At 41.5% G+C, this 23,812-nt stretch overlaps 1 protein-coding gene across 2 annotated transcripts in view; it reads right to left on the bottom strand.

Moving 5' to 3' along the window:
• Positions 1 to 23,812, bottom strand: part of DGKI (diacylglycerol kinase iota) — a 309,310-nt gene that overhangs the window by 167,593 nt on the left and 117,905 nt on the right. For both annotated transcript variants that reach the window (XM_065403383.1, XM_065403389.1), the window contains exons 3-4: positions 11,314 to 11,409; positions 8,413 to 8,487 (exon numbers count right to left, since the gene is read on the bottom strand). In XM_065403383.1, the coding sequence (XP_065259455.1) occupies positions 8,413 to 8,487; positions 11,314 to 11,409 (171 nt within the window). The remainder of the gene's footprint in view (positions 1 to 8,412; positions 8,488 to 11,313; positions 11,410 to 23,812) is intronic.

Here is a 23,812-nt window from a genome sequence, read left to right as displayed (position 1 = left end):
AGAGATTGCGCTACAGTACTTGTATTAGGTGAATTGAAAAATACTGTTTATTTTGGTTTTTTATAGTGCAAATACTTGTAATCAAAAATAAATATAAAGTGAGCACTGTACACTTTGTTTTCCGTGTTGTAACTGAAATCAATATATTTGAAAATGTAGAAAACATCCAAAATATTTAAATAAATGGCATTCTATTATTGTTTAACAGTGTGATTAATCGCACAATTAATCGTGATTAATTTTTTTCATCATGCAATTAATCGTGATTACTTTTTTTAATCGCTTGACAGCCCTAGTAGGAATAAATGATCAGTTTTCAGAATGGATAGAGGTAAATAGTGGTGTCCTCCAGAGGTCTGTACTGTGACCAATACAGTTCAACACATTCATAAATGCTCTGGAAAAAGGGGTAAACAGTGGAACTTGTTGCCATGGGATGTTGTGAAGGCCAAAACTATAACAAGGTTCAAAAAAGAATTAGAGTTCATGGAGGATAGGTCCATCAATGGCTATTAATCAAGATGGTCAGGTATGAAATCCCATGCTCTGGGTGTCACTAGTCCAGTGGTCACCAACCGGTGGTCACCAACTTCTGACAGTTGATCTCAGTTTCAGTCTAGGGTTGCCAACCCTCCTGCTGCCAAACTAGGAGATCGGCCACTAACAGTCCGGCGGCACAGCGGGCTAAGGCAGGCTTCCTGCCTGCTCTGGCCCCGCGCCGCTCCAGGAAGCAGCCAGCACATTCTTGCAGCCCCTTGTGGGTGCAGGGTTCTCGCGTACTGTCCTCGCCTGTGGGCACCGCCCCTGCAGCTCCCATTGGGAATGGGGAACTGTGGACAATGGGAGCAGCAGGGGTGGTGCCTGTGGACGGGAGGAGCGCACAGAGCCACTTGCCCCTCCTGCCCCAGAAGCCGCTGCCAAACATGCCAGCCGCTTCCGGGAGTGGCGCAGGGCCAGGGCAGGCAGGGAGCCTGCCTTAGTCCCACTGCGCCACCCCCCTGAACCGCCTGAGGTAAGCAGCGCCCAGCTGGAGCCTGCACCCCAAACCGCTCTGGCACCCCAACCCACTGCCCCAGCCCTGAACCCCTTCCTGTACCCAACCCCCTGCCTCAGTCCTGGGCCCCCCCTGCATCCAACTCCCTCCCAGAGCCCACACCCCACACCTCCTCCTGCACCCCGACCCCCAGTCCTGAGCTCCCTCCCATACCCCAATCTGTCCCAGAGCCTGCACCCTGTACCCCGTCCTGCACCCCAACCCCCTGCCCCAGCCCCTTTCCAGAGCCCGCACCCTGCACCCCAACCCATTGCCCAAACCCTGAGACCCCTCCCAGAGCCAGCACCCCGCATTCCCTCCTGCACCCCAACCTCCTTCCCCAGCCCTGAGCCCCCTCCTGCACCCAAACTTCCTCCCAGAACCCGCACCCTGAACCCCCTCCTGCACCCAACTCCCCTGCCCCAGGCTCAGCCCTGAGCCCCTCCCACACTCCAAACCCCTCGGCCCCAGCCCAGAGCCCGCACCCCCTCCCTCACCCCAACCCCCTGTCCCAGCCCGGTGAAAGTGAGTGAGGGTGGGAGAGAGTGAGCAACAGAGGGAGGGAGGGAGGAAGTGAATGGAGCAGGGCCTCAGAGAAGGAGTGGGGAAGGGGCAGGGCCTCGGAGAAGGGGAGGGACAAGGGTGTTTGGGTTTGTGTGATTACTGTTATTTCTACATTTTCTTTGAGATAGATCCTGGGTTGCACTTAAATTCAAAAAGTGATCTTGTGTTTAAAAAGGTTGGAGACCACTGCCCTAGTCTGATTGCCAGAAGCTGGGAGTGGACAACAGGGAATAGATCACTCAATGACTGCCTGTTCTATTCATTCCCTGGCATTGGCCATTGTTGGAAGACAGGATACTGGGCTAGATGGATCATTGGTCTGACCCAGTATAGCCATTCTTATGTTCTTATGTTGGAACAGGAAACAGCATCATAGAGTTTAAAGCCAGAAGGGACCACTAGATCATCTAGTCTGACCTCCTGTATATCGCAGGCTGCTACCACCACCCAGCACCTGCCCACTAAAACCAGCAATGGAAATGGGACCAAAGTAAATGAGACCCACAGGAGACTAGACTGTTATGTTCCAGTCAAATATTAGGAGGGATCGAGGTGCACCAGTGCTTAAGGTCCCTACAATGACAGGGAAATGATTAAGTGAGATATACCCAGATAATCTTAACAAGTATCCCACACCCACACGCAGCAGAGGAAGGCAAACCCCCATTCCCCCCAAAGTCACTGCCAACCTGATCTGGGGGGAAATTCCTTCCTGACCCCATATATGGTGATCAGTTAGACCCAGCACATGTAAGCAAGAACCAGCCAGCCATGCTCATGAAGGAGAGACTGCTTGATACCAACTCAACACCCTGTCCAATGTCCCATCTCCACCTGTAGCCATCTCTGATGCTTCAGAGGAAGAAGATTAAAAAAACTCCCAGAATACAATGTGGGAGGAAGGGATCCCTTCCTGACCTTTGTCAGTGACCAACTGAAACCCTGAAGCATGAGCTTTAGGAACAAAACCAGAGTGAGCCCCAGGGCTATTAAGCCCTCCCCCCATATCACAAGCAACCCCATTGTACAATGGCACTCAAATTTGTCCAGAACTCTCTCTAAACTAATTACATTGTTTGCCACCACAATTCCTATTGGGAGGCTGTTCCAGATCCTTCTTCCTCTGATGGTTGGAAACCTTTTTCTAATTTCCACCTTTAATTTGTTCGTGGCCAGTTTATACTCATTTGTTCTTCTGCCAACATTGTCCTTTAGCTTAAATAGCTCTTCACCCTCTTTGGTATTTACCTCCATAATATATTTAAAGAGAGCAATCATATCCCCTCTCAGCCTTCTTTTTACAAGACTAAACAAACCAAGATCTTCCAGTCTGCTCTCCTAAGATAGAACCTACATCCCCCCTAGTAGCTCTTCTCTCCACCTCTTCCAGTTTAAATCCATCTTTCTTGAATACAGGTGACTGGAATTGTACATAGAATTCCAAATGAAGTCTTATGAATGCCTTGTACAAGGGCATTAATACTTCTCTATCTCTACTGGAAATGCCTCACCTAATACATCCTAGGATTGCATTTGCCTTTCAGAGCCACACCATACTGGTGGCTCATACTCATCCTGTGATCGACCCACACACCCAGGTCTCTTTCCTCCTCGGTCATTTCCAAACTGATGAGCCACCAGCTTGTATCAGAAATTCTGATTATTAGACCCTAACTATATGACCTTGCACTGTGTACTATTGAATTTCATCCCATTTCAGTCACTCCAGTCTTCAAGACCATCCAGATTTTCCTGTGTAAAATTCCAATCCTCCTCTGCGTTGACTATGCCTCCCAACTTCATATCATCAGCAAATTTAATTAGCGCGCTCCTGCTTTTGGTGCCAAGGTCATTAATACAAATATTGACTAAGAATAGTCCCAAGACCAACCCTCGAAGAATTCTCTGCAGTCTGATAAGTCACCTTTCAGCACAATCCCTTGCACTTCTCCCCTTTAGCCAATTCCTTAGTCACTTTACAATGTTTGTACTGATCTCCATCTTCCCTAATTTGACTAATAATTTCCCATGTGTTACCATGTCAAATGCTTTACTGAAGTCCAAAAACATTAGATCTACTGCACTTCCCTTATCAAAAAAAATCAGTTCTTTTCTCAAAGAAGGAAATCAGGTTACTGCAGCATGATCTACCTTTGGTAAACCCACATTGCATTACTTTCCCTTTACCTCCATGAATTTAAATTATTCTTTTCTTCACAATTTGCTCTAAAGCCTGGCATTCTACTGAGGTCAGACTAACAGGTCTGTAATTGTTCGGATCACTTTTTTACCCTTTCTTAAATATAGGTATGACGTCAGCTAGTCTCCAGTCATATGGTACTATCCATGAATAGATAGAGGTATTAATCCTTGTTACTGGACTAGCAATCATGTGCTGGTTCTTTCAGGATTCTGGGATGGAATTATCTGATCCCCAAAATTTGAGATTTAAGTTTTTCTTCCACCGCTGATGTGGCAATTTCCATTTCTATATACTCATTTCTATCACTCACAGTGTATTCATGCGCATGTTCCATATTACCATTGTTACTGAAATCTGAGGGAAAGTATTCATTTAGTTTTTGGGCCATATCTAATTATCTTTAATCTCCTTCCTATCCCTCTGAATAGCACCCGAACCTCATGCTTCCTTACTCTCTTTTTACCTATTATTTAATTTTTTTGGCAAGAGCTAAGTCAGCCTGACTTTTAGTAATTCTCACTTTATTCCTACATTTTCTAACCTCCACAACGTAGCTTTCTTTGCTGATCAGCCCCTTTTTCCATTCCATATAGGCTCTCTGCTTATGCCTAACAACCTTTTTGAGGTGGTTATTCATCCAGCTGGGTTTGGAGTCTATCCATACAAGATTTTCCCCCCTTTCTCCGGATGCAAATTTCAGATTGTTTTTGTAAAACTAATTTGAAGAAATTTTAAGCTTCCTGTACATTTAAGTCCTTGAGTTCTTCAGTCCAGTTGACTTATTTAACTAATTCCCTTAAGTTCCCAAAGGCTTCCCTTTAGAAATCAAAAACCACAGTTGATGACCTGATTTTGATTATCCTTACATTTAATTTAAACTGAATCAACTTGTGATCACTCAATCCAAGGTTATTTCCTATAAGCAACTCTTCTGTGATGTCCTCACTACTTACTAAAATCAAGTCTAAAATTGCATCACCTCTTGTTGGTTCAGTGACAATTTGATGAAGAAAACTGTCATCTACCATAACCAAGAAGAAATGGGCCCCACTGGTAGCAGCAGCATTTATTTTCCAATCTATATCTTGGAAGTTAAAGTCTTCTATTATGACAATTCCCAAAAATATTTCTCTCTCTAATAATATTAAAGAGATCACTATCCATAATGGAGACTGACCCTGGAGATCTATAGCAGGCCCCTAAAACCATCCCAACAGAACCTCCTTTACAATCCTTCCACAAAGTGATTTTGGCCCAAACCGATTCTGTTTGGTCCATACTATCGCTTCATATTTCTTTACATTGTATTGCTTCATTGATGTACAACACTACCCCACCACCTTTGCCTTTATTCCCTTCTCTCCTAAACAGCACATACCCTTCAATACCTGTATTCCTCCAGTAATGAGTGCTATTCCATCTGTAATTACTATAATATCTGGTTTGACCTATTGCACCAGTAGTTCCAGTTCCTCCATTTTATCGCCCAGACTCCTTGCATTTGTGTACAAGCATTTCAGTTTCACTCAGGCCTCACCCAGTTTTCTAGCTTGTTGTGTTCCATTATTCCTTATTGTATCTTCATTTAGTTGATTTTCCTTCTGCTGTGTATTGAAGTCAGGCGTGAAGATTTCACGAGTCTCTCCCAATCTTCTCCCTTCATCTCCTAGTTTAAAGCTCTTCTTTTATCAGCCATGTCAGCATGGATCCCAGAAGGATAACACTCCAGGTGTTCAAGTGGAGTCTATCAGTTGAGAAGATTCTTCTTTTTGTGGATGCCTCCCAATGGTCAATCATCCTCCAAACCTTCCTCATAGCACCAATCCTTGAGCCATCTGTTCATCTTCATTATCTTGACATGCCTTTGCCCTCCTTCTCTAGGGACCTGAAGTATTTCACTGAAAATCACCTGAGCTTCCACTTCTTTAAGCATCTTACCCAGCCAAATGCAGTCGTTCTTGATCCATTCCAGTGGGAATCTAGCAGTGTCGTTCATCTCAACATGCAGCACAATCAGTGGATTTTTTTCTTGCACCCATCAGGATCTTCGTCAGCCTCACATCCACATCTCGTATCTTTGATTCTGGCAGACAGCACACTCTTCTGTTCTCTGGAACTGATCTGGTGAGTATCGAGTCCCCAGTCACACAGACCTGTCTCTTGCTGGTGTTGGTATGAATCTGTTTTATGTTCTCTCTAGCAGTCCCTTGTACATCAACTTCATTCTTCCTCAGGCTATCTCCACCATCTCTTCCTCTCTTCTGCAGGGACTGGCTTCCCTTTGTTTCTTTCTCGCACCTCATCTTCTGTCTGTTTCTCCTCTTCATTTCCCAGTGCTGCAAACCTATTACTCAACTCAATTTCAGCACCCCTAGTTGGTCTTTTCTTCTGCCTTGTCCTCATGGTCATATTCTTCCATGGATCATGCTCCTCTCCTGGCAGTCCCCCCTCTATCTCCTTTTGTTCAGGAGGTGTCCATAAATCTTGAGTTGTCTGTACCACCTCCTCTCTCCTTTCTGCATTATTTCTTCAAATACCCATCTGAATTCCATTGTCTCAAGCTGCATCTCTAATCCTTGAATCTTTGCTGCTATGAGCTCTATCAGGTGACATTTCATGCATAAGTAGCTTCCATCAGATACCCTCTCAAGGATGATGTATATCCCACAGCTTCTGCATCCAACCATCTTCTTTCTGTCCTCTCCTCCTCTGGTCATTTCTAGTGTGTCTTAATAGCTATAATTGTCTTCTTTTTCAAGACCCTATAACTAGAAAAAAAAGAAAAGAAAAACTCCCCACCCAAACTCTCACTTACAAACTCCTACAGAAACTCTGCTGTTAGCTGCTGGCTGTTCACTGCTCCAATGTTCACTAATAACTGGCTTTTAAACCTAGCCAAACTAAGTCAGTCCCACCTGCTCATTAAGGGATATCAGGAAGCTCTGAGTCAAACTGAAGTTATTGAAAATATTTCTTCTGTGAAAACAGATTAATCTTGTAATGCTATTAACTCTCTTCCAATGCTGTTCATCTGGAGTCTTGAGTCTTTGTTTCACCATTGAACTTTGACAGGATGGAAAAGGTCACCTACATTCTAATTATTTTAGTTAAAATTGACCCCAGGACAGAGGAACAAGCACCACTAACATCCCATAAAATGGGATTGAAGAGATGTGCAGATCTTGGGATAGCCTCTGCATTGGGGCAAATTTCATACTCTCTAGACTAGTAGAAACAAACTAACATTCAACTCAATGGCCTTCATTTGAGTGTGCACTTTCTCTTATTACTTGGGACACCATAAACTAGTGGAGATGTAAGAAATCATCATCATTTTTGGTAAAACAGGTCAAGAATAATGGATCAATGCGATTTTGTCTTATTTTACCTTCTGCTGTGTTAACTGGAATGTACTAAAACTCACTGAAAAAAGAACCCCAACAAATTTGTATTTAATGACGTTTTGCAAAACTCATCCAAATCAGGGAAAACTAAAAGCCTTTTCTAAAGGGCTGCCACTGCAAATCTTTGACGTATTACCCACTTCGGTGCGAGAATCAGTGTCAAACACATGGGGTAAAATTCTGACCCCATTCAAGTTAATGGCAAGATTCCCATTGACTTCAGTGGCACCAGGATTTTCCCCCCATGAATCCTATTGGGAAAAATTCATCCTGTAACAGTTAATTTATAATCAGGAATATCTGTATTACCAGATGAAGGAGCATTGATAGAGAACTGCATTATATGATCAATATATTATGGGATTTTGAAGGTTTGGGGAGGTTTCTTTAGAGGCAATTGTAAGCGGGATAGATATCAAAATAAATTATTTACCAAGGCAAGGAAAGATTTACAAAATGTTTCCAGTTGTAATTCAAAGTGCTAAATTCCTAAAATTTAGGAGCAGTGAGAATCTAGGGAACCCTATTAAAATATTTATGGTGGTTGTTGATCTCGTATTCCTTTTAACAATGGCAACTGCCATAAATTGAGTGATGCTGTTGTAGTTGTGGAATTCTGTGACTGGCAAGTATGTATGGGATATGAAGCAGGGCATTGTCTATCTTTCATTTTAGTCTACATCATCTTCCCCTATAACTAGAGCAGGTTAACAATACGCTTAAAAAAATCAGTATAAAAAAATCATACTTTCAAAGTTGTTTCTGTTTCACATGGTTCAAAATAGACCTGTTTGTTTTGGAAATTTTTCAAAAATTTTGATTACAAAAATGCATATCAAAAGCATTTTTGAAACATTATTGAAATTTTTCATTTACTATAAGCCAATTTTGATAATTATTTAGGTAACAATTTCAGCTAAAACTGGTAATATTTTAATTAAAACATTGCAAAAAAATTCACAAAAACAAAAATAATCGTAAAAGTCAATTTTTGCATTTTGTGTCTTAAAAACAGCTTTTTTTCCTATAAAAAAATTTCCATTTGAAAAATTCCAACCAGCTCTATCTATGATATTATGAAAGCATTGTAATGTATTTGACATACAGTACCAGAAATTAAGCTCATGGGATTTTCAGGATAATACTCAGTTATGGATTTTAAAATGTGTACTATACATTCAATATTCCAGCAGGTGGTGTCCTCTTACCTTCTCTAACTGTTCCATGCACGCATTGTGGACCACAATCTTGCAGGCAGCACACTTCCGTCGGAGAGCCGATTTCTACAACATTTAAGAACAGTGTGAGTGAGATTGTATGGAATGAGGGGAAATCATTTATAGAAGCAAAAACATTTATCAGAAGCCAGACAGCTTCTCTTTCCCTCATCTTATCCAACAGGTCTTCTGGATTGTCTTCAAAACCTGATTGAGCTATATGTTGAAAAATGGCTTATAGCTGAATAGTCAAGAATAAAGGCATAAACAGGGTAATAAGGTGGAACATGGGACATATGGCATGGGCATGTGGATGGAAAACAAGAACTAAAGGCATTTTTAAAATAGTAAATAAAGTTACTGATGACATTTTGAATTAAGACTTCCTTATCAGGAACAGTCTGAAATGGAAAAGGGCATAGCTAGTGAAGAGACAAGGAAACATACACGGTTTACTGAGAGTTTCAGTAATGACTCAAGCCAAACTGGGGGAAAAGTTCCTCCTCTACTGTTCCTATGAAGCACTGAATTTGATGGGGCATCTCTCTGACCAATGCCTTGCAGAAAAATCCTGTGTAATTTATTAGAGAATGATAATCGTCCTGCAGAATTTTGTTAACCAACCTATAAAATGTTATAGCAGGAACATAAATTCTCTATTAAATTCTTTAGGGTGGTTTTACAATTCTGTACAAAAGAAATCATCTTCTGTTAATAGGTTTTTACAGCAATTTCCATAGAATCCTACTGGTCAAATTCCTATTAAAATGAACACTAGGTGTCCATTAAGGACAGAAAGCCTTTACCATAAACTTAATTCTTTCTTGTTCTTGCACATACTTAATCATTCTAATGAGTCTCGCAAAAGACATTTTTACAGAAACATTTCTGATTGAAAGACAGAAAGATTATCAACACAATAAATTAAGGCTGATTTGCTTGAAACTTTGCAGTCATTTTTATCATAGTCATTAAGAGCTTGTAATTAATGTTTTCTTTATAATTTTCAATATGTTATTAGCTAGATTTTGGAAGCAACAGCCCTCTTGTAGCTAACATAACACTAGTAAATTTGCAGTATTGTCAAATCATGATTTTTCTTCGTAAGTCTCTCATTTTTTGGTGTTTTTCTTAAAACGCCAGCTGATAGAATTATGACATAGCATAAGAATCTCAGCTTTTCATAAAAAGTAAGTTTCTTAGTCCTCATGATTGCAGAGAAAAGCTTGAAAACATGGAACACACGTACCCTAACAGCTTAAAGACCAGAAGGAAAATAAAAAGAACCAAACATTTTTTTTAAAAGCATCATGATTTGTAAACCAATCTCATGATTTTGGGCATTGGACTCATGATTTTTGAATGTTGGGGCTTGCAGTACTGATTCCAAGCATTAGTAAGGAAAGACTGGTGGATAAATCAGACTTTGAGTCTTTTCCATCCCATGTACTATTTATCATAAAGTGTCAGCTCCAAAGGGTGAGAGTTCATATCCTGCTAAGGCCTTATGTTTATTAAAATTTCTATGCATTTTTCCATAAATGCAATTATAAATTAATTATTTCATACCACTTTTCCATTAAAAAAAGATATCTGATCTAAAAATATTTTATATGTAAAAAGCAAAGTATCAGAAAGGCCAGTGCAGCCATAGAAAGATGTAGTATTTCTAAAAAGATTCACATTGGAAAACCATTAGCCATTCAATTGATCAAGATAAGCAAAAACATAATTAGAGTTAACTAGATTCTCCCCATCTACAGTTCACATACCCACACCAGAAAGCAGCACAAGTGCTACTTTGTGTTACACTACTAGATTCCCCGCAACCAACAAAACCTTAAAACAGAAAAGAATTTCAGTCAAGAAAAGGCCAGGCAATTAAAAATTGTCAGTTCTCACATATGACTCCACATCTGTGGACCTGTTGGCTGCCTTCAATCAACTAAGATTCCCACCAGCCAGAGATGGACTAAGGTTTGTGGGGGGGGCCCTAGGCCAGAGCAAGTGGGGGTCCCTCCCCACCCCTTCCACCTGCAGTCCCCCTCTTCTCCCCCCGGTGCTCCTGCCGGGGAGCGGGGTCGGGGTACGGGGGCTTGCCCTGCTCCATCCACCCAGCGCTCATGCCAGGGAGTGGGGTCAGGGTAGGGGGGGCTTGCCCCGCTCCGCCCGCATTGCACTCTTGCAAAGGGGAGAAGGGTCGGGGCATGGGGGCTCCCAGCAGGAGCATTGGGCAGAGCGGGGCAAACCCGCATGCTCCGACCCAGCTCCCTGGCAGGAGCACCAGGTGGGTGGGCGGAGCAGGTTGGGGCATGGGGTCACCCATTTTTCCAGGGGCCCCCAATTGGACAGGGCCCCTGGGCATGGGCTCCGTTGGCCCAGTGGCTAATCCACCATTGCCACCAGCATTTCCAAAATGGTCCTGATTCACAACGGTTACTGCAGTTTTATTCCAGGGTAACAGCACTGATTTCAGTGGAGATGTCTCCTCATCAAACTGTAATAACACAGTAGTGAATTAGGCACAGTATACTTTTAAGGGTCTATACTACTTGCTACAGGCAAAATTCTCAGGGGTCTTAAGCTCAGTTCTTATTCAGGCAAACTTCTACTGACATCACTGGGAGCTTGCCTAAATTAGGACTCAGTAAACACCTCAGATTTCATACTATTAGTAGAAATAGTACAATTTTGAGAGGTTTTTAAAATTTTGTTTAAATAAAGAATTTGACCAATAGTTTTGATTCTTTCTTTCTATCTATCTGCTATAGCAAGGCACCACCAGTCACACTAGGAAATGCAAGTTCCCAAGCTTCTGAAGTAGTCTCTTCAACCAAAACTGGATTCATTGCCCTACAAACAGATAAGAAAGTCTGAAACTGTTATACTCACTGCAAATTTGACTTGGCAACTGTCCTCCCCCAGGTAACACAGGTCCCCAGAGACATTGGTCTCCAGCCACAGGTGCTCTCCATTCACTGCATTCTCCTGAGAAGAGATGATTGTTAAATTGGCTGAGGTGAGTACAGTATGTTAAAGAATTTGAACGCTAGCTTAAATTAAAAACGACGATGATTAACTCATCATCGCTTGTGATCTAAGCCACAAGTTTAGTGGTCTCATCCTAGAACCAGTCAGATACTTTTTCACAACACAAAACCATCACACTGTGTGTCATAATTGGCCATCCCTCTCACAAGAAGCCTGTTGTAGAATGATGGGGTGTCGTTGGTCAGGACCGATGTTTATGACAGAGCTGTTTGAAGGAACTTTGCCTAGCACCTACCCACACTATGCCTAGGTTAAGCAGTACTATCAGTTCCTCACTTTCATCAGTATGAAATTTACCACTATATTTAAAATAAAAATTAACATAAAAGAAGCAAAAGACAATGTTATTGATTGTATTGATTGCAGACTAAAGAACCAGACCAGGAAGGGAAATTACCATATCCAGTGTAACTACAGGGGTATTTAGATAGGAGCTCTGAACAAATCATTTCTACCTGAGTACATACCACCACTCTCATGAAAAATGCCATTGGAATGTTAATGGCCAGAAGTAAGGACCTTGGGTTTACATCTGAAGAATGCCACCTCCTGCTGGTTAATGCTCTCAAAATCAAGCTGGTGTCTTGGTGATCCAGCCGTGATTCAGGGAGAAGTGAATCATAGAATTGTAGACATGTAGGGCTGGAAGGGACCTCGATAGGTCATCTAATCCAGCCCCCTCTGCTGAGGCAGGACCGAATAAACCTAAACCTGTCTAACCTGTTCTTAAAAACTTCAAGTGATGGGGACTCCACAACCTCCTTTGGAAGTCTATTCCAGTATTTAACTATCCTTATAGTTAGCTTTTCCTAATATCTAACCTACATTTCCCTTGCTGCAGATGAAGACCATTATCTACCCTTAGTGGACACTGAGAGCAAGTGATCAACATCCTCTTTATAACAGTCCTGAACATATTTGAAGACTTATCTGGTTCCTCCCCCGTCCCCACCCCCGCCTTAGTTTTCTTTTCTCAAGACCAACATACCCAGTTTTGAGAAAAGAAGACTGGTAACAGTCTTCATATCTGTTAAAGGCTGTTATAAAGAGGACTACGATCAACTGTTGTCCGTGAATGAATCACCCAGAACACTTACTGAGCTTTCCTGAGAAGCCCACATCTATTTATCAAGCCCAGCCCTCCTTACTTCATGAAATCGGATAAAATCTCAGCCTGAGGAGATCTGGCTACAGAAAGATTCCAGTTTCCATCCTAATGTGATACTAGCTTAATAGCAAAATAAAATGGTGTACATGCAATATTTGAGCAAAGTGAATAAGCAAGAATCTTGCTTTATTAGAATTAAAGGACAATGGAAAATGCTTTGCCAGTCTCTGGCATTTGGTTCCCACACTGCAGAAGTCACAAATGATGTTGCTTTCCAAGCAGATGGTGTCCGACAGCAGAATGCTTCCAGCCATTTGGGTCAAAATCCTTTATTTTAAATAGCACTGACAGTTTTCAACATGATGAGACAAAAGTTACTTCTCTCTCACATAAGGATATTTCAGGTAAGGCTTTTTAATAGGGAAATGTAGCAGGCATAGTTTCTTTGAGTTCTGCAATAGAAATGCATTCCCAATAACTAGATCAATATTAACTAGCATTTAAAAATTGCAAGTAGATAATTGGTATCTGTCAGAACCATGGTGCCAATTTACAAGAAGTCATCAGGTCACAATCCAGAAAGGACAGTGAGGGAAAGGAAAATAAGGTATTTTTACAGTGACAGATCTGCATGTCCATATTTCACTGTATAAACCAGAAATAAGCAGCCCAAGAGTGACCAAAAAACTCCTCCAAATTATGTCAAACTTGATATTGTCCCTAATAGGGGACTGAATTAGGACTCAGGTTCTATTCTTGACTCTGTCACTGACCTGCTGTTTGACCTTGGGCAAGTCCCTTCCCCTCCCTGTGCCTCTGTTTCCCCTCCCACCTTTTGTCTGTCTCATCCATGTAAATTGTAAGCTCTTTGAGGCTTGAATTATATGTATGTACAGCGCCTAGCACAACAGGGCCCCAACCTTAGTTAAGGCATCTAAGTGCTATAATGCAAATAATAATAATAATGATGACTTTTTAAGACTTGAGCTCACTTAGGAACAAATCATGCTTTCCTTACTCATATACGCAATTTTACTGAATCCATCCATTTTTTCTCCAAATTCATCCTCACAGTAAAGCTGTAGTCTACAGGGAAAATGGTAGCCAGAACTATCAAACAGGTTTTTATAGTACATCAGGGGAAAACAGTCATTTGAAAGCCCAGTCACTTCATTCTTGTGAAGATGACTGTACCTCCCCATCATGCAATGCCTGAAATTCTAATTTCCTGCTCAGTTTAGGGGGTGCTAAATTTAATAGTGGGACAAAGAAGCAGATGAGTCTTCCACTGTGCTAAGCTGTTTGAGTGGGACACAAGACAGTGTTCAAGTAGGACACCTTCCCTGTTAAAATAACCAGTGGTTAACAACATATAATGGCTCATAATATTAGCTAGTGCTAAATCATGTAGATTATAAAGGAAGTCTGTTTGAAACAATCAGTTTTGGAAGTTAAGCAAGAAAGCACACAGATTCCCTAAAATTCCCTAAAAAAAACCAGAACAGATTAAAAGTCCCTCCATTCACGTCATGTTTCTCCATGACTTTCCATTCAAGGTTTCTAAAGATAAAGTGGCCTATTTTCATAACCCAGTGTGACGTTATTGACATAAACTGGGACCATATAGATCATTGTTGCAACCAAGGTCCTGTAGTGGCACCCAAATCTTGTATAAAGGGGGTCAAATGGGGTGTATAAGACAAGGTTATGGTTTACTGGTTATGATTATGCTGTCTATATGTGTGTATCAGTTTTGTAGTTGAAGTTATGAATATTGGCTCTATACTGTCTGTATGGCAAATTTATGCTATGCTTCTGGGTGACATCCCAGACAAGCTGGGATTAGCTCTGCCTAGCCTGCTTGATGGCCCATTAAGGACCATCAGCTATACAATGGACCCATTGAGAGAAGGCAAATATGCCTTCAGACTCAGCAAAGTATGCAGGGACTGGCCCATGTGACTCCAGGCTCCATTTTGCTGTAATTTTCCACAGTAAGAACAAAGAGGTGTTCTTAGACCTGGAAAAGACTATATAAGGCTGATGCCTCATCTCCATTTTGTCTTCAATCCTGCTTCTTACCTCTGGAAGGACTTTGCTACAAGCTGAAACTTTGAACAAAGGACTGAATGACCCATCCCAGCGGGGGATGTATTCCAGAGACTTAATTTGAACCTGCAGTTTATTCTATCACTGCTGCAAGCCTGAACCAAGAACTTTGCCATTACTGTATGTAATTGATTCCATTTAACCAATTCTAACTCTCATCTCTATCTTTTTCCTTTTATGAATAAACCTTTAGATTTTAGATTCTAAAGGATTGGCAACAGTGTAATTTGTGGGTAAGATCTGATTTGTATATTGACCTGGGTCTGGGGCTTGGTCCTTTGGGATCAGGAGAACCTTTTTCTTTTACTGGGGTCTTGGTTTTCATAACCATTTGTCCCCATAACGAGTGGTACTGGTGGTGATACTGGGAAACTGGAGTGCCTAAGGAGATTGCTTGTGAGACTTGCGGTTAGCCAGTGGGGTGAGACCGAAGTCCTCTTAGTCTGGCTGGTTTGGTTTGCCTTAGAGGTGGAAAAAACCCCAGCCTTGGGCTGTAACTGCCCTGTTTGAGCAATTTGTCCTGAGTTGGCACTCTCAGTTGGGTTCCGCCAGAACCGCATTGTCACACCCAGTTTAGATCAAATTAGATTTTTTTCTCTGTTGTTCCTGAATGGGTAATATATTCATAGGGCCTGGTTTTCTATCAGAAGTTTGAATAAAACAAATCTGTACTCTGCTACACTTTCTGGCCTGTGTTACGCAGGTCAGACTAGATGATCACTGTGGCACCTTCTGGCCTTAATATCTATGGGCCAGATTCTCTGTGACCCTGCACCTAGTCATTTACACCAGTACAAAAAATGGGCATAACATTTTACCATTCCCATCTGGTGGCATTTACACCCATTTTGCACTCACTTTCCTCTGATGTAAATGACTCCAGGATAGAACTGGTCAAAACTTGGAATTTCCATTCTGAGGAAAATTCTGACATTTGAATATTTCCTTCAGTCACAAATCAAAATGAAAAAAATGTCATGGTGTAAATATTGTATCATCTTATCAAAAGGCTTTGGCCCAAAAAGGTTGAAGCCCTTTGGCTTCATAGTTTCTACTTTTATATTTTACTACAATTTATGATGGAGACTATTATACAATAGCATAAAAGTTGAAACAATAGACTCATAGACTCATAGACTTTAAGGTCAGAAGGGACCATTATGATCATCTAGTCTGACCTCCCGCATGATGCAGGCCACAAAATCTGACCCACCCACTCCTGGAATAATTCTCTCCCTTGACTCAGCTGTTGAAGTCCCCAAATCATGATTTAAAGACTTCAAGTCGCAGAGAATCCTCCAGCAAGCGACCCCTGCCCCATGCTGCGGAGGAAGGCGAAAAACCTCCAGGGCCTCTGCCAATCTACCCTGGAGGAAAATTCCTTCCCGACCCCAAATATGGCGATCAGCAGAACCCCGAGCATGCGGGCAAGATTCTCCAGCCAGACCCACATTGACCATTGATACTAATTACCAGCAATGGCACGTTATTGACTTATTGACTAAAATCATGTTATCCCATCAAACCATCCCCTCCATAAACTTATCAAGCTTAATCTTAAAGCCAGAGAGGTCTTTCGCCCCCACCGGTTCCCTCGGAAGGCTATTCCAGAACTTCACCCTTCTGACGGTTAGGAACCATCGTCTAATTTCAAGCCTAAACTTCCCGACGGCCAGTTTATATCCATTTGTTCTCGTGTCCACATTAGTACTAAGCTGAAATAATTCCTCTCCCTCCCTGGTATTTATCCCTCTGATATATTTAAAAAGAGCAATCATATCCCCCCTCAGCCTCCTTTTGGTTAGGGTAAACAAACCGAGCTCCTCGAGTCTCCTTTCATACGACAGGTTTTCCATTCCTCTGATCATCCTAGTGGCCCTTCTCTGTACCCGTTCCAGTTTGAGTTCATCCTTTTTAAACATGGGAGACCAGAACTGCACACAGTACTCCAAATGAGGTCTCACCAGCGCCTTGTATAACAATAGGTGCTTTGACCTTATTGAAGCAAATTTTTTTGACAATTTTTCATCAAAAATTTTGAGGACTTTGATACAGCCCCACAAAACGTTTCAATTTAGACTAATCAGTATTTCTCAATGAAAAAATGTTCCATCAGAAAATATTCAACCAGTCTTACTCCACAATCAGACCCAAAGATTTTAAGACCAGATGGTGTCACTAACATCATCTAATCTGACATGCTGCATAACATGGGACATAAACGGTGGCAGAGTCCAAATTATTATATTTATATTTCTGATACATAGATAGTTTTCTGCTGGAGACTGAGTTGGGTGGACTATTAATTAATACTTTGCCTGCTTAAGTTGTTTTGCACTTGCTGATGGAATTGTTCATGTGCAGAATTTACTTTGTATCAGGAAAATAATGGAATAAGGCAAGTACAAATCCCACCTACAATTTGGGAAAAGCCAGAAACTCCTCCTGTTCAATATTTTGAAATATGAGAGAAATCAAAATACAAAAAAAAGTTAGGAGACAGTCTTTTTAGCACTATCATGAATGTAACTTCTAGCTGCTATGATTCCACTTGTAAATTGAGACAGATCTCCTCTCTGAAGCAGAAGCAGCTGCCATTATGTGTTCAGATCCAGGCTGCTATAGAGGTGACACAAACACTGTGCTCTCTCAGTTTGTTCTTGTTTTGTTACTGACTTAATATAAAATAAAGTTCTTTTTGGTATACGATTGCTCTTTGGGTATGGAGAAATGAAACACACACTGCCCCAATTTGAGGAGAAATTAATATCCGTAGAATGGAATTTAGGGGCAATTGTAATTACTTGTGTTTCACCACAACTAGCTGTGCATATTTCTCAGCCTGTTAAATTTGGTTTCTCCTTTAAGAAGTGCCCCAGCCTAGTTCAAAGCCAACCAGATTTAGTGAAGCCCTTTGGCCCCCTCATATGTGTCAGCTCTGCAAGCTGCAGTCAGAGTGGTTTGAAACACAATGCAAACTAAACTGGGTAATTTAATTTAGAGTGGCAAGCAGCCATGGATATTCAGCCAATCAGATCATCCAGTTGGCTGAACATTCCAATTTCAAATGAGATATAGCATGACTTGTAGCAAAAAGAAAGGATCTTTCCATAATTCCTGTCATGGATCTTTCCATAATTCCTGTCATAATTCCTGTCATTCCAAAATTATATATGAAAGGATTTTGAAGTAAACCATTTAAAGGAGGAAAAACTTTCAAACATGCCAGGCTAAGAATTCCAGTTTAATGCCATTTATTTGGGAATTTCCTTGTTTGTTTGTTTTTAATATTTAAAAATACATGAATACTAAACAAGGAGCCCAAAGAGATGTAACCATGTGATATTTCTAATAATTTGAAGATACGCAGTATCAACTTTATACCAGCAAAGAGTCCTGTGGCACCTTATAGACTAACAGACGTACTGGAGCATGAGCTTTCATGGGTGAATACCCACTTCGTCGGATGCATGTAGTGGAAATTTCCAGAGGCAGGTATAAATATACCTAGCCTGACTCACTCTTGCTTGCATATTTTTGTTAAGGGCAGCTGTAGTCTGAGTGCCCCTGAAGACAATGGAAGGTAGAACCCATTTTGAAAGTGTCCAGTCCTTCATGGAATTCTCTGGGAAGAACATTACGTGTCACAGAATCATAGACAAGCAGAGCTGGAAGGGACCTCAAGAGGTCATCAAATCCAGTGCCCTCATGCTGAGGCAGGACCCAGTAAACCTTGACCATCGCTGACAGGTATTTCTCCAACCTGTTCTTCAATCCTACAATAATGGAGATTCCACAACCTCCCTTGGAAACCTATTCCAGACTTAAATACCCTTATACTTAGAAAGCTTTTCCTAATATCTAGCCTACATCTCCCTTGTTGCAGATTAAGCCAATTACTTCTTGCCCTTCCTTCAGAGGAAATGGAGAACAATTGATCACTGTGCTCTGTGTAACAGCGTTTAACATATTTGAAGACTCTTATCATGCTCCCCCCTCAGTCTTCTTTTCTCAAGATTAAACATGCCTCATTTTTTCAACCTTTCCACATAGGTCAGGTTTTCTAAATCTTTTATCATTTTTGTTGTTCTCCTCTGGACTCTCATCGATTTATCCACATCTTTCCTAAAGTGCGGCGCCCACAATTGGACACAGTACTCTAGCTGAGGCCTCACCAGTGCCAAGTACAGCAGGACAATAACCTCCTGTGTGTTACATGTGACACTCCTGTTAATACACCCCAGCATAATATTAGCCTTTTTCACAACTGTATCATATTGTTGACTTATCCTCAGTTTGTCATCCACTATAACCAGAGATCCCTTTCAGCAGTACTCCCATCTAGCCAGTTACTCCCTATTTTGTATTCGTGCATTTGATTTTTCCTTTCTAATTGTAGTATTTTACAAGTGCCTTGATTGAATTTCATCTTGTTGATTTCGACCAATTGTCCAATTTGTCAAGGTCATTTTGAATTCTAATCCTTTCCTCCAAAGTACTTGCAACCGCTCCCAATTTGGTGTCATCCGCAAATGTTATAAGCCCACTCTCCACTCTATTATCTAAATCTTTAATGAAAATATTGACTTGTACTGGACCCAGGACTGACCCCTGGGGGATCCGACTAGACACACGCTCCCAGCTTGACAGCAAACCATTGATAACTATGAGTATGGTCTTTCAACCAGTTATGCACCCACCTTATAGTAATTTCATCTAGACCACATTTTGCTAGTTTGCTTATGAGAATGTCATGTGGGATGGTGTCAAAAGCCTTACTACAATCAAGGTATAGCACATCAACTGCTTCCCCCCACCCCGAGCCACTAGGCCAGTAACACTGTCCAGGAAGGAAATTAGGTTGGTTTGGCATGATTTGTTCTTGACAACTCCATGCCGGCTATTCCTTATAACTATATTATCCTCTTTGTGCTTACAAATTGATTATTTAATCATTTCTTCCAGTATCTTTCCAGGTATCAAAGTTAGTCTAACTGGTATATAATTCCCTGGGTCCTCTTTGTTCCCCTTTTTAAAAATAGGTACTATGTTTACCCTTCTCCGGTGTTCTGGGACCTCACCCATCCTTCACGAATTCTTGAAGATAATTGCTAATGATTCCAAGATTGCTTCAGCTAGTTCCTTAAGTACCCTAGGATGAATTTCATCAGGCCCTGCTGACTTGAATACATCTAACTTATCTAAATTTCTTTAACCTGTACTTTCCCTATTTTGACTGAAGCAAAATAGGCATTAAACACTTCAGCCTTCTTGATGTCATCAGTCATTGGCTCTCCTTCCCTGCTAAGTAGAGGACCTTCACTTTCCTTCTTCTTTCTCTTGCACCTAATGTATTTACAGAACCTCCTCTTATTGCCTTTTATGTCCCTTGCTAGATTTGACTCATTTTGTGCCTTAGCCTTTCTGGTTTTGTCCCTTCGTGCTTGTGTTATTCTTTTGTACTCCTCCTTAGCAATTCATCTATGTGTCCATTTTTTGTAGGATACCTTTTTGATTTTCAGGTCATTAAACAGCTCCTAATGGAGCCACATTGGCCTCTTACTATTCTTCCTATTGGGAAGAGTAGCCTCCTCAGCTGAGGCTTTTATATTGTCTCCTTGAGAAATGCTAGCTCTCCTGAACTCCTTTATCCCTTAGATTTTCTTCCCATGGGACCCTATCTACCAGATCTCTGAGTTTATTAACATGTGCTTTTTTTTAAGTCCTTGGTCCTTATTCTGCTGCTCTCACTCCTTCTTTTCCTTAGACTCATCAAATCTATCATTTCATGATCACTTTCACCCAAATAGTGACCCCCTTCTGATTTGCAACCAACCAATTCTGCCTTGTTGATCAGAATCAAGTCTAAAATGCTGAAAGACAAACAGCAAAAAATAATTGCTCATCCTAAAAAATGTTTTCAAATACAGGCTACACACAATTTCAGTGATTTTTAACTATATGGGAAGACTGGATTCACTACTACTTCCTGAGGTGAGAGCTAAAGAAGCGGCTAGCTAAACCACACTACACTTTTTTAAAGGGGTAGTGGCATAGCCACATGCAAGGACTCCCCCTATTAGTGAGCCTCTGATGATGTATGTCTCTTCCTATCTGCATACTCGGTTCCCAACTACAAGACTTAGTTTTGCAGAAATGTTAATAGGAAGAGACATCATTCAGTGTACAAATTAACGGAGTATATGAAATGATGATTTACAAGGGAGACCATAGACATGGAAAAGAAAAGCATTCATCTGGATTAATGTTGTTGTGACAAGTCATTACAAGTGGGATTAGAGTTGATACACTACATTTTATGTATATATAAATGTAGAATATCAATATATACAAATACACACACATACTTCAATCCATTGTTCTTTAAGGTAAGGGGCCAATAGCTCTGGCTAGAACCACATACCAAAAAGAGGCAGAGTATGATGAAAGCATACAGATTCACATGTATGGGTGTAAATACATCCAATGGGCAATATGAGCACCCTTATGAAAAAGTTCTATATAACTGAATAGGAAGAATAACCTTTTTATACTTTTTTAAACATCTAAAACTCTTACTGAAATTTTATAGTCTTACCAAACAATCCTGTATGGGCAGTTAAAAACAGAAGCCTATGAAATGATACCATCTTCTATTATATTACATTGGTTTTTAGAATAATTTCAATAGAAACCTATTTCTATAGAATCCTACATGTTTCATTCCTATTAACTTCCACAAGACTGTATAACATGGCTATAGGGTTATAATAGTTTCCCTCTAAAGAACACTCAACATACTCCATAGGTCTATGTAAATTGTCCATTCACAGAATGTACACCAGGGTCCAATCCTGAATTTTGCTACTTCAAAGGATACAAAAGTGGGCCCTATACATCCATAAGTCCTTCCAACTGCCCCTTTAAAGGATGTGTATCATACAATCAAAGGCCAAACGAGTGTTCCTTCAAAGAACATACATCACAGATCCATACACTGAATATTATTATTTATTGTATTACCACTATGCCTAGGAGCCCTAGTCATGGAGTAGGACCCAAAATAGAACAAAAATACAGTCACTGCCCCCAAAAAATTTATAATCTAAGTATAGACAAGAGACAACAGATGGATAAACAGACAGACATGGGAGTACAAAGAAACAATGTTGGCCAACAGGATAGCCAGTCATATCAGCACATCAGCAGCCTAACTGTTGTCAATTTTTTTGTAGGCATCATAGAAAAGAGGGAAGCTTTAAGGAAGGTGTTGAAGGAGCATACTGAATTCATTTTGTGGATGTTTACAGAGAACTCCTCCCAAGCGTGTGGGGCAGCATGGGAGAATGCACAGAGGTGCTCATTTGAAAATCTAATAAGTGGACAATGGAGGCTGGTATCATCAGCTGATCAGAAGCAGGAGTCACATACAACCTTGAGCAGTGGTTCTCAAACTTTAGTAACCCGAGGACCCCCATTTTGATTTCAATTTTTTGCAGACCCTCAAGCCCCCGCTCAGCCCCATGCCCCACCCCCACTCTACCCCGTCCCCCAAGGCCCCACCCCACCTCTTCCTGTCCCCACTCCACCCCTGCCCCTCCTCTTCCCTACCTCTTTTCACCCCCTCCTCTGAACACGCCCCATCTCTGCTCCTCCCCCTCCCTCCCAGCGCCTCCTGCATGCCGGGAAACAGCTGTTCCATGGTGTGCAGGAGGCACTGGGAGAGAGGATGAGGAGTTGATCAGTGGGGCCAGTGGCCCCGACATGATTCCGCCCCCTCCCCTGAGCGCACCTCATCCCCGCTCCTCCCCCTCCCTCCCAACATCTCCTGCATGCCGCTGAACAGCTGTTGAGGGAGGGAGAGAGGGGGAGGAGTTGATCCGCGGAGCAGGCGGACCCCCTTGAGTACCCTCATGGGCCCCCAAGGGGCCACGGACCCCAGTTTGAGAAACGCTGCCCTACTGGAAGAATACACACCACACATCTTTAGGGAAGGGCTTACTCCATATTGCCCTATGGCTATAAAAGCAGCTCCTCAGGGGGTATACAGGTTACAGCAGTGCTGCAAAAAGATATCACTAAGTTAGAGAGAAGCCAAAGGGTAGCAAGTTATTAAAAGTTTAGAAAATGTGACTAACGAAAGTGAGATTAAGCTATGAATTTATACATCTGTGGGGAAGAAAAGAAAATCTCAGGAGCAATACCTCGCTCTTATATAGCACTGGTCATCAGCAGATCTCAAAGGTCAGCATTATTATGTACGAATGGGGAAATTGAGGCACACAGAGGAGAAGCAAATTGCCTAAAGTCACCCAATAGGCCACTGGCAAAGCTAAGAATAGAATTCGAGTTTCTTGAGACCCAGTCAAGTGCTCTATCCACCAGGCCACCCTGCCTTCCATATGTGACACTGACAAATAACTAGCAAGGAGATAACAAAAAATGAAGGGTGTGATCAGGGAATTATTTTCAGCCATCATTGTGGAGGCATTAAGGAAGGAAACATTTATGCTACAAATTTAGGCTGCACTTTTGGGGCATGATGTCAGTAGGACACTGGAATAACCTGCCACACAAGGTCAATGAATCACCTACACTAGAAGTTCTAAAGGAAAGTCAAGACAGAACCAACAGGGATGCTGTAGGAATCTATTAATATTATCTTGCAGTGTTATAGAGAAATAGATTAAATATCAACATGTCCTTTCCAACCCTAATACAAATTAATCCAAATACTCTGTCAAAGAATTTACTGTACATATCATATCCCTTGGGCTGTATGAGTTCCCCATGGCAGATGGGCAGCGCACTTCTATATAGGTTATATAAGAAACCACTTGGGAGGGTATACATTGTAGAGTGCCATTTTTGAAAAGGGCAAGTAGTTGTATTAGGCTATGATTTAGCAAGGTATTTAATTGAGTTTTTGCCTAACTTGAAGCACATGAGCAGTGCCACTGACTTCAATGGGAAACTCTCGTGCTTAAAGACAGACGTGTTTAAATATCTTGCTGAATCAGAGACCAAGTTTCCTCTGGAGCAGGATTTAGGTTTTGTAAGGCCAATCCCTTTGGGATCCACACAGGATCTCTGAAACTGAGAGGACTGAACTTTTTTAACACT

Source organism: Emys orbicularis, chromosome 1 (assembly GCF_028017835.1).
Source record: "Emys orbicularis isolate rEmyOrb1 chromosome 1, rEmyOrb1.hap1, whole genome shotgun sequence".
In the NCBI taxonomy this organism is placed as follows: Eukaryota; Metazoa; Chordata; order Testudines; family Emydidae; genus Emys; species Emys orbicularis.
Note: the sequence above shows the minus strand (reverse complement) of the source record. Positions and strands in the feature narration are given on the sequence as shown.